The sequence below is a fragment of the Bombus fervidus genome, chromosome 14 (assembly GCF_041682495.2).
Source record: "Bombus fervidus isolate BK054 chromosome 14, iyBomFerv1, whole genome shotgun sequence".
NCBI lineage: Eukaryota > Metazoa > Arthropoda > Insecta > Hymenoptera > Apidae > Bombus > Bombus fervidus.
Genome location: NC_091530.1, coordinates 6,230,122 through 6,242,245, shown reverse-complemented (window position 1 = coordinate 6,242,245; position 12,124 = coordinate 6,230,122). Strand labels below are relative to the sequence as shown.

At 35.5% G+C, this 12,124-nt stretch overlaps 1 protein-coding gene across 5 annotated transcripts in view; it reads left to right on the top strand.

The window, feature by feature from the left end:
* Positions 1–12,124, top strand: part of Ca-alpha1t (Ca[2+]-channel protein alpha[[1]] subunit T) — a 110,819-nt gene that overhangs the window by 24,659 nt on the left and 74,036 nt on the right. For all 5 annotated transcript variants that reach the window (XM_072017042.1, XM_072017044.1, XM_072017040.1 and 2 more), the window contains exon 2: positions 8,954–9,065. In XM_072017042.1, the coding sequence (XP_071873143.1) occupies positions 8,954–9,065 (112 nt within the window). The remainder of the gene's footprint in view (positions 1–8,953; positions 9,066–12,124) is intronic.

The window sequence follows — 12,124 nt, the reverse complement described above, 5'->3', positions numbered from 1 at the left end:
TACTCGTTGATCCCCTTAGTTGGATCCCATAGGTCCAAACAGATTTTAATACGGTTCTAATTTGTCTTACACGTGGCATATTAACCCTTTGCACTGGTATGTCGAGTGTGACTCGACATCAGTTTTTATCTCAGCAGCTCCTTTGTCGACGTTCTTTCATGTCCACCTTTTTCTATGAAACGCGCGAAAGAAAAGCAGAATTGCATGCTGGAAATTGTTTCAAGATATATATTATACGCTTAAAAATTACAAAATACAACAATAGTGTGAATAAGAATGGTATTTAGGTGAATTTCTTTCTTCCTGTATTTATTTAAATTGTCTTATTTCTTAGTTAAAGTAAATTTCAAATAAAACACTTAAAAGCGTCGGGAGCTGCTGGTAACGAAATTGAAATAAAATTTGCAGTGTAAAGGCTTACGGAATAGCATCGTTATACGATAGGAGCCTAAATTATTCGAACTACTGTATAGTTGGTAGAGACAGCCACGATAGAATGGCTGTATTATTCGACTGTCTCGGTATTCTACTATTCGAATGATTTAGTATCCAAATATTCTGCTATCTGACAGATTAATAGTAATATTTGATAATCGATAACGTCGATAATATTCAGTACAATAAATAGTTGGCGACATTTGCTGACGATACAGCCTTATTAGCCTTGCACTCAGACCCGACAATTGTCTCCTCTACTCTCCAGCGAGGTCTCGACTCTATGGAAAAGTGATTCCATAAATGGTGCTTCAAAGTCAACGAAAACAAATCCAGTCACATGATTTTCACGCTACGAAAACGAACTTGCCCACAGGTGACGATAAACGATATACCTATTCCAGATAAAGAGTCAGTCAGATATCTGGGCATGACTCTGGGCAGAAGATTGACATGGAAACAACATATCTTAGATAAATCCAAACGACTCAAAGCAAAATTTAAAAAATTCCACCGGCTCATCGGCCGACGTTCCAACTTAAACACGCAAAGTAAAATTACACTATACAAAGCTATATTAAAACCTGTTTGGACCTATGGAATCCAACTATGGGGAACAGCGAGTAATTCCAACATGGAAATTCTCCAACGATTGCAATCGAAAACCTTAAGATCCCTGATAGATGCACCTTGGTACGTCACCAACGAAACGATACATCACGACCTCGAGATACCCACAGTCAAAGAAGAATTATCCGAATTTAGCAATAGACACAGCACAAGAGTTAACAACCACCTAAACCCTCTAATTACTCAACTACTCGACACGTCGGAACAGATCCGCAGGCTAAAAAGACGTTACACCTTAGACCTAGGCACTAGATTCAAATAGGATCAAACATACTATAAATACTTATTAATCATGTGATAGTACCACGTCAGACAAATTTACTTAAAATCCTCTAACGAGAATTGATAGTAAATTAAACGCAAAAAAAAAAAAAAATAAATAAATAGTTGCACGCGTGCTATGACGTATAATCCAACTTTGAAATAAATTTAGAAGCTGCGCAGGGAAAAGGAATGTCAAGTATCTGAAGTATCTCTCGTACACGCGCGTTACTGGTCACCTCGTTACGATCATTCGTTTTCGTTGAAACTTTTCGTTAAAACGTTCGTCTTAAACGCGAGTGTAAATGAAACGCAAAATATAATTTATATTTTGAAATTGTCAAATTACGTTCGCAACGTGTTTACGATAATTTCGTTCTAAACGAACGCTATTCCGCTTCTGCAGTACGAAACAAACAATCGTTTCATATTCAAATTCGTCTAAACAATATACCTATTCCAGAAATAAAATAAGAAAAAAAAAATTATTCCTCACCGATGTATTTTATTTCTATACCTCTGGAATCCTGTCTTTTTTATGCATAATCGATGCGTACAATGATTAATCAATATCTTTCATACGATGTGCACCGTGCAAGAAGACGTTACACCGAGTAGACGTCGCAGAATGTTTAGCTTTGAACTGACGCGTCGTTGAAAGGGTTAAGAGCAAGGGTGGTAAACTTGGCCGCGTGCTGAATTACACAAGAGGTTCCGAAAGTGGAGTTAACTTGTTGTCGAAAGGATTAAAGCCTGAGCTTTGCGAGGCTACAGACGATCGATGTACCATTCGATGAATTTTGCCTCGAAAAAATTGTTTTAAATCGTGGCAGCTAATGACGATATTTTGATCATATATATTTATAAGATCTGAGGTTATTAGATGTTTGAACAAAGGAATGCGTGGATAAATTGTAATTATGATGTACTATGACTGAAAGCTCCGAAGTCATCGTCGCCTGTCTACCGTTTATGGTCTGCCTTCGTCCCAGTCTTTTGTCCGAACGCTGTCGATGGCTTCGGTGCTTGAGAAAACTAAAAAGAGCAGATGTAGAACTTTTCTTAGAAGTGGTGACCACTCCAACAAGATCGAGAAATGTCTTCTTCGTTAACGTGATTGATAATTGACGAGAGAACAAAATTCGATGGATGATGGTAATCTATTGAGTTGGCAACTAAGTGATTGCGGATTTTGTCAATACCACCTAATGACAAAATCCGCAATCACTTAGTTGCCAACCCAATACTAAATTCAACTTGGAAGAAACATTTCGTATGTCGTTTATCGACAACGTCACGTTAACACGTTACGTACAATTTAGTGGCATTTTACGTAACGTAGAAATTACATGTCTAACGTGTAAGAATACGAAGAAGTTTAGTTGCTGGAAAAGCTGTGACATAGAAAATTCGAATGATTCGATGTAGAAGCGTAGAGGACCAAAAATATTTGATCTTATTAATGGAATACAAAGAGATCTACTCGTATCAAAATACTTCTTGCACGGTGCACATCGCATGAAAGATATTGATTAATAATTGTAGGCATAGATTATGCATAAAAAAGACAAGATTCCAGAGGTATAAAAATAAAATACATCGATGAGGACGAATTTGAATAAGAAACGATCATTTGTTTCGGACTGCAAAAGCGGAATAGCGTTCGTTTAGAACGAAATTATCGTAAACATGTTGCGAACGTAATTTAACAATTTCAAGATATAAATTATATTTTGCGTTTGTGTATAATCAGCACACGAAGAAACAGCATTGAAAATCAGGTCTAACAGCTCGTTAAGAATGTTATCTCTTATATCCAAAGAGCTGGCTTTTCCGATATACGAATTGCATTATAAAACAAAGATAAAAGTCCAAATAATCAAAAACATTTTATTTCATCGATAAAATACGAAGCATCCTGGTACCATTTCACATATCCATAAATATTAGGTTGTCCTGAAAGTTTCTTTCGTTTGATAAGGTGATAATAGATGAACAACAATTTCTGTTTTATATTGTTTTATCGACTTAGGTATGACCCATTTCGTTCTATTTCTATTATTACGTTCGTGTATAATTCAATAAACTAAAATAAAACAAAGAACATCGTGCGTCTATCATTTCCTTATAAAACGAAAGAAACTTTTCCAACAACCTAATAAGAGCGCACAAAGAAACGAAGTGAAAAATCAAGTACGACTCGTTAACGATCTTATCGATCTACGAGGCGTACTTTTAACACGTTGATCGGAGTATAAGAGCGAAAGTAACGAAAGAAATTTTGTCTCGTCTGATTAGCATCTTCACGCGAGAAACGTTCGAATGTGGTGAAGGCCATCAGCCTTGTAGAAAGCCACATAACAACGTAGTGTCAGTGGCCTGTTAACGTATCGTGTCGGAACGATGCGTTGCGTGCAGCGTCGCGCGATTCATGCGCTTTTCCCTTGCAGCTCGAAATTCATCGCCTTTTATTACCCTATAAAACGCCAGTTCACGCGACGATGTTGTTTTCTACGCTCGCCACATTCGCGTTATACGATACGTTTTCCACCATTCGAATTTTTTACGCTCGCCTCGTCCTTGCGAGTTGTAAATCTTGCGACAAAAGGATACGCGATAACATTGTTGCCGGAGTACGCGTTACTACGCGCGTGCCGTTCCTCTTTGTCGCTACAAACGAAAGTTGGTCAATCACCTAGTTTCTATGCAGTTCATTAAACACGCGAGGCAACGTAATGCTGGCGACGAAAATCGTCGTATCGTTAACTGTTCCAAGTTTCTAAGTCTCGCTATCGGTGGTTCTATTCGCTTGCCTGCTTTTCCACTAAGTTTCTTGCATAGCATCGATGTAAAATTTATGACAGCCGACATTATACAAAACAAGGGAAATGTGTCCGTGATAAACTGCTTATAGCTTCTCTCGCTTTGAATTATTTTCGATGTATCTCGCGAAGAATTGTCGTTCGTCGGCGTTCGCCATCGTTTCCACAGTTTTATGACGCTCTTATTTAGAAACACGGCGTATCCCGGCGTTAAATAAAGATTTTCAGATTTCAAAGGATTTATTAAGATCCCATCTTATTGATAGAACGTGTGCGCGATATTTGTTTTATCGAGATTTCGGGAGCAACGTAAAAACTGCTGTTCAAATATTACAACGATTACGAAGCGAGTGTGTATTGATTTTTATTTGCATATCTCTGCTATAAACTTTAGTCATGTATAGTTTAGGGGATAATTAGACGATGAACGAGACCTTCGACACTAGAACAACCGACAGTTAACACCAAGCTATTTCTACCAGAAGCAAATGAAAATGACTGGTCTTCAAATAGAACATTTGTATATTTATTGATTTATTACTTCCTTACAGAAACAATTCCATGTTATGTAGTGCAGTTTTGGTATTATTAATCCATCCGGGACCATGATCCCTAAACGAGGGTTGACACATTTAGAACCAGTCGTTTTGATGGCTGTGGTATTTCTAGCGTTAGCATCCAGCGATCTAGCGATCGATTCGCAATTTTCCTGATAACTGATATCGTCATATCGAGTGATACGCAGTATAAATTTTAGAAACGTGTGGCAAGTTGTACGAAACGAGGAAACTGATTAATTGGGTTCGATAAACAGATTGCAGGATCCTTTGACACTTTGACAAGTACCAGTCATTCTGATCGGTATTGGTATAAGTAGCCTTGATACAAAATTATTTTCAGTTTGAATACATAAAAAACGAAATAAAATTCATTGTATTATTCTTTTAGTTATCTTTGCGAAAGTCGTTGCATCATTGCGGAAAAAAATATAACACGAAGTAGGAATTTTAAAATAAAGTTGTAGAACCATTTGACTGGTGTGGTAGTTCCAGTGTTAACGAATAAGTCTCGAAGATGGAAGAAATTTTTGTTAAGAGTGATAGATATGAAAAGTTGGAATCGTCCAGGTTGAATCTAATCTACTTTCTTAACATAATCGAATCTAGTGGACCAATCTTAATATCCTGGAAAAGTTTAAAGCGTATCGCGATGACTTTCTCGATTACACAAACAGTTTCTTCGCAATATTAATCCTCCATGGTATCGAAACTATAATTAATTATATTTAAAAATCAAAGCTACAATTACGATATTCTCGTTTCTTAGAAACCCGTACAACAACGTTCGTTCATTCAAAAAGTAAAGGGCACTTGGATCTACTAATTACGAGCGATAATTAAGAAGAAGAAAAATCAGCAGAGAAGTAAGAGAATCTCGCTGACTCTTCCACACTCTGTTTTCCTTTATCACCTTGTTAGATTCGGATTTACCGATAATTTCTTAGGAGAATCGTCGTCTATCCACGTTTTGCCAAGCTTCGCTGTCGTTCCATAAGTTTCGCGACGACTGCATTTACGTAGAAACGTGACAGTCCGCGTGACTGACGGTCTCCACACGCTCTTGTGAATGGGCTGGACAAAAAATTGGCCACTCTCTCGTCGATTACCAGTGAAATATCATTTGGTCGTTTATCTGACACGAGTGAAAGCTCGAGTCACGCATCGAGGAGGATAGTGTTTAGGTAATAGTCACTTGGCAACCGTGATCGATCTGTAAGATTACAGTTGCGCCTTGTCTTATCGATCGATCGTTTTGTGACGACACGATGGCGAAATGGTAGAACACCGGCTAAATTGGTGTGACAGGGTGGTAATAGCGGTTTCGAACGGTCTCCAGCGTGTAAAGCATTCGCTGACCCCTGATCGCTATATCTGACCCCTGATCGCTATATCTGACCCCTTATTGGTAGAGGCCAAGAAATTATCGGGAAGAAATAAAAAAAGGGCCATCAGTTTAGTCCATTCGTTGTATCAATTGAACGTAACAGCCAGGGAAATGAAGGGTAATATTGTTTTACGATAACAGCTCGTTCAATTATTTCATAATCGAATTACCGCGGAAGAACGACGATGTTCATTTCGACTTGTTAGCGAAATGTGTATTGTAAATTGAACGAGTCATCTTTCGATTCTCTTCTTTTCTTCTTTCTTCTTTCCTTTCTTAATTTCGTAGCATATTATACGTCAATTTTTTTTCTTACGTAATTATATAGATTACCGATGTTAATATTATTTGCAGACGTTTTAAAGGTACAAGCATGAGAATTAAAAATTAATTTCAGCCATCTTCATCTTTCATTCGGTTTTGGTATCGTTCTCTTCGAGTCATTGTTTTCAGAATGATATAAATTTGCGTACGTAGACTCGCCATCTGATAACATGTTACAGAACGTCGTACGTATGTTGTTCGTTGGTCTTCGTACGAGATGGTAGGAGGGCCAAAGTCGTGCAATTGTAAAAAATCGAGTTTGAATGGTAAACGTATTTTTTTCCCCGTCCACCGAAGGTGACAAAAAGTTCCATGAATAATGTGTTTCGTGCAACTTTGAAGCATGAATATTTTTCGCATATTTTAGCGGCGAGAAGTTCTCAAAATTCGAAACTCTACTTTCGAGGGTTGTTCTTTCAACGTGTTTACTTACCGAAATTTGCTCCTTCTTACGCGTTATTTTTCTTCTTGTTCGATCTTTATCGAAGATCGCGCGCTTATTCCGACTCGAAAGCATATTTACGTTATATTGCCGGATTTGATATATTTAATATTCGTATGGAAACTCGTGGAAATTTCTGGTGATATAAATTTCCTATATTAATGATTGATTAATAATTAGTAATTGAAATAGAATTCTCATTCGTTAGTTAGGAGACAGGATATCATCGAAGGAGAAAAAACCATCGATTTTACGATTCGTCGAAGAGAAACGGTAAAAAGCAGCCGGTCAGTTTTTTCGCTTTATCTTTTACGGGGCGCGATAAAAAATTTTGTCCTTTACGCAATTTCGCCAAGGAGAGTTTCGCCATAGAATGTCGCATCGTGCCACTGTAAAACGTGCAAACTTTATATTTGCAACGGTTGTTTCCAGAAATTCGTCGAACTTGGGAGAATACAATTTTGTAGAGGTCTCCTACGAGCTTTACAAGCTTCGAAGCTTTACAAAAATTACGTCATCAATTTCGTATGTTTCTCCCTTGAAATATGAAAATTGAATCTGAGTGGGCGGTATATAGTGCAAGCGTATTCGCTTCAAAAACAAACAAATTTTTATCTGAAAATTAGTTATTTATATCACATCACCTTTATGAACGTGGATGATTTTAATATTAAAGGGGTGTCCTGAATTATAATGTTTTAAAACAGCGTCTTTTTCTGATTTTTTTTAAAAGGGAAAGAAAGAAACGAAGTTATTGGATTTTGAGGTAATTTTATATATATTTAACGAGTACAAAAATATATTTTTTTAAAGTAAAAGAGAAAATTATAACAGTTTTCTAAGCCTATTTCATGGGCTGCAGTTTTCAATCGGCGTGAAAGATCCACCTCGTAATTCTTCACCGAATTACGAACGAACGAAAAAAAAGGATTAAATTATTATATATTTTTCTTCTCGATAAAGTAAAAAAAAAAAAAAAAGGCAGAAAATAGCGTGAAATTAAAAATTTTGGCGGGCTTAAAGAAAAAAATGTGTTTTTTAAAAAGAAAAATAAACTTCAAGGTGCTGTAACAATTATTTAAATAAACCTTTTGACGAATTTTTTTAGTTATATTTTTTAGTTAATTCAGGACACCCCTTTGAAGAAAAAAGTGAACGTAATGTAATACATTTAGATTGTTAACGTATGACAATTCGAGCTAGTGCAGCTGGATCGAATTTTGCCGTGTATCTTTTTTAAAAAATTTTACGGATAGAACAATTTATTAAAAATTTAACGAAAATACACACGAGCGTATAAATATAAATTATTTTAGAGAAGATTTTCATTCGAGATATTCAGAAGCTGTTTGTCTTGCAAATTCTTACTTACAGTGATTAATATGAACGTCAGTGTGCCTTTGTTTTCAGATTACAGACTGCAATTAATATTACGATAAAAATGAATTTCTAATTAACTAACGTTACCTACAGAAACAATTGACAAGAGCTCTGTCTCGTAATTGCTAGCTACGTACAGTGCACCCTGTAATTAACTAAATGGCAGAATATTTTGACACGAACGAAGCCGTGCAACTATGTTCGAGCTAACGATGTCATTCTTGCAAGAGAAAGGTGTCTCGGTGATTCGATGTTATTGGAATATAAAATGGAACAAAGTTTATTTCCATTAATTCGAAGTATTAAAGATTTGAAAATTGTTAACATCGATACAAATTGTTACATTGTTAATGACGAACGCAAATTACATTATGGATGTAATTATTAACAAAAGATCGACAGATGTTTAAATCACGTGATAAGTTAAAAGACGATATTTTATTTATGAGAATCGTCAGATTTCTATTAATTTGTGTAATATCATTTACGTAGTTTTGCCAACTCACGTTGCAACTCATTTAAACGCATTTTTCATTCAAGATACAGCGTTAATCTTCCCGACACACAGGAACCCTTCAAACAGTTATATTATAAACAATTCTGTTTGTTCACGTTTAAACTTACTTTAAGTAACTTTCAGCAGGATAATTTGTGGTTAGCGTTAATTAATTATCAAAACGGAAGAAAACTATTTTCCTTAACGTAGTATGATCACGTGGTTCGAAAGAGTGAGCATGATGGTAATTCTTTTAAACTGCATTACACTGGGAATGTACCAACCGTGCGTCGACGATCAGTGTGTGACAAACCGCTGTAAAATATTGCAAGTATGTATATTTATTTATCTCTCTATGTATAAACATTTTTTATAGCTACTTTCTTTCAAGATTTTTATAATTTTAAAGATTTTAAAATAGCCACCTTCGAAGATAGCAAACGAGTCTCTGTTGAAACATTGATTTCGTTGTGCGAAGTAGATAGGGAACGTTAGAATCAGACTAGTTTAACATAGCTGAAACTACTGCAGTCTGTACAGTTCGGTGGAATCTATCGAATCTACTTCAAATATTTGAACGTACTGCTTCTCTTTTCTCGTATGGAAATTAATATTTATAAAAGAATATACTACGATATTATACGAATCTTTCAGAGTGGATTATAATATTCAAGTCCGTATCCGAAGAACACGATCGGCAATTAAAAAATTCAGTAATCAATTTCAAAATTTTTTCTCGCTAAAACCCCTTAATCGATTGTACGACCGAATGCGTATTTTTCCACCCTGTGGGACATTGCAAAAACCATTCTTTACTTGATTATTTACAAAATTTCGTAAACTTGTCATCCATTTTCGATTATATTCGTGAACATTTGTATTAAAATTACAATAAGTCGTGCAAAGTCAAAAAAGCAAATATGGATTTGCCATGCCTTTCTTGTGCACTCTTCATACGTATCTGTGAAAGCCATTTGCAGCCATCGTTAATTACGAGTGATAATTGAAAAAAAGGAAAGGCCAGAAAAGAAATTTCAAAATTTTTTCTCGCTAAAACCCCTTAATCGATTGTGCGACCGAATACGTATTTTTCCACCCTGTGGGACATTGCAAAAACCATTCTTTACTTGATTGTTTACAAAATTTCGTAAACTTGTCATCCATTTTCGATTATATTCGTGAACATTTGTATTAAAATTACAATAAGTCGTGCAAAGTAAAAAAAGCAAATATGGATTTGCCATGCCTTTCTTGTGCACTCTTCATACGTATCTGTGAAAGCCATTTGCAGCCATCGTTAATTACGAGTGATAATTGAAAAAAAGAAAAAAGGAAAGGCCAGAAAAGAAATTTCAAAATTTTTTCTCGCTAAAACCCCTTAATCGATTGTGCGACCGAATACGTATTTTTCCACCCTGTGGGACATTGCAAAAACCATTCTTTACTTGATTGTTTACAAAATTTCGTAAACTTGTCATCCATTTTCGATTATATTCGTGAACATTTGTATTAAAATTACAATAAGTCGTGCAAAGTAAAAAAAGCAAATATGGATTTGCCATGCCTTTCTTGTGCACTCTTCATACGTATCTGTGAAAGCCATTTGCAGCCATCGTTAATTACGAGTGATAATTGAAAAAAAGAAAAAAGGAAAGGCCAGAAAAGAAATTTCAAAATTTTTTCTCGCTAAAACCCCTTAATCGATTGTGCGACCGAATACGTATTTTTCCACCCTGTGGGACATTGCAAAAACTATTCTTTACTTGATTGTTTACAAAATTTCGTAAACTTGTCATCCATTTTCGGTTATATTCGTGAACATTTGTATTAAAATTACAATAAGTCGTGCAAAGTAAAAAAAGCAAATATGGATTTGCCATGCCTTTCTTGTGCACTCTTCATACGTATCTGTGAAAGCCATTTGCAGCCATCGTTAATTACGAGTGATAATTGAAAAAAAGAAAAAAGGAAAGGCCAGAAAAGAAATTTCAAAATTTTTTCTCGCTAAAACCCCTTAATCGATTGTGCGACCGAATACGTATTTTTCCACCCTGTGGGACATTGCAAAAACTATTCTTTACTTGATTGTTTACAAAATTTCGTAAACTTGTCATCCATTTTCGGTTATATTCGTGAACATTTGTATTAAAATTACAATAAGTCGTGCAAAGTAAAAAAAGCAAATATGGATTTGCCATGCCTTTCTTGTGCACTCTTCATACGTATCTGTGAAAGCCATTTGCAGCCATCGTTAATTACGAGTGATAATTGAAAAAAAGAAAAAAGGAAAGGCCAGAAAAGAAATTTCAAAATTTTTTCTCGCTAAAACCCCTTAATCGATTGTGCGACCGAATACGTATTTTTCCACCCTGTGGGACATTGCAAAAACTATTCTTTACTTGATTGTTTACAAAATTTCGTAAACTTGTCATCCATTTTCGGTTATATTCGTGAACATTTGTATTAAAATTACAATAAGTCGTGCAAAGTCAAAAAAGCAAATATGGATTTGCCATGCCTTTCTTGTGCACTCTTCATACGTATCTGTGAAAGCCATTTGCAGCCATCGTTAATTACGAGTGATAATTGAGAAAAAGAAAAAAAAAAAAAAAAGAAAAAGAGAAAGGCCAGAAAAGATATAATTGAATCTCGGTGGCCTTTATCTGCTCGTTTTCATTTGTCACGGTGCGGTGTTAAGCTCAGATTTACCTTGGCAAAAGGTTGCAATTACAATTCCGTGCGTCACGATTTATAGGTTGCTGCACTTTCGACTGCAGCTTGCGCGATGAAATCGCAACGCTCTTTCTCTTTCGCTGTTTTTATGTCAGCGTGCGCGACTACGTTGAATAATTTTAATTAGTGATACGACTTAATTATCAAGCCATACAGAATATGCGTATAGAATTTACCCAGTTGTTAACCTGTTTTTCGCCTCGTTTCGGGTCAGCTCTGACATTCACGTGTATCCCATTGTTAATATCCGCTAATCTGCATACACAGCTCGACCATATATTACGAGAAAATGTTTTGTTATTTTACAAATGAATTTGAAGATATTCAGTATTACTGGAATCGAAAAATACACGCGTGATTTCACCGAATCCGGCGATTAATCGAGAAAATGGATCAAAATTCTAAAAACCAATAAACGCTATTTCGAAGATTAAATTTCTATTATGTAATCCATAAATGAAATTTCAATTTTAATTTTGTTATCCTCCAGATTTCAGTTATTCTAATCCCATTTGTTTCGATCACGAGAAAACATCTTTAAATATTTTAAGAATATTTTTCACATGAGATTGAAACGACAAATCACGAATTTTCTTTCTCATTTTTCTCGAACGTAAAAAAAAAAAAAAAAAATATTTCAACCCTTAAAGGCTAAAA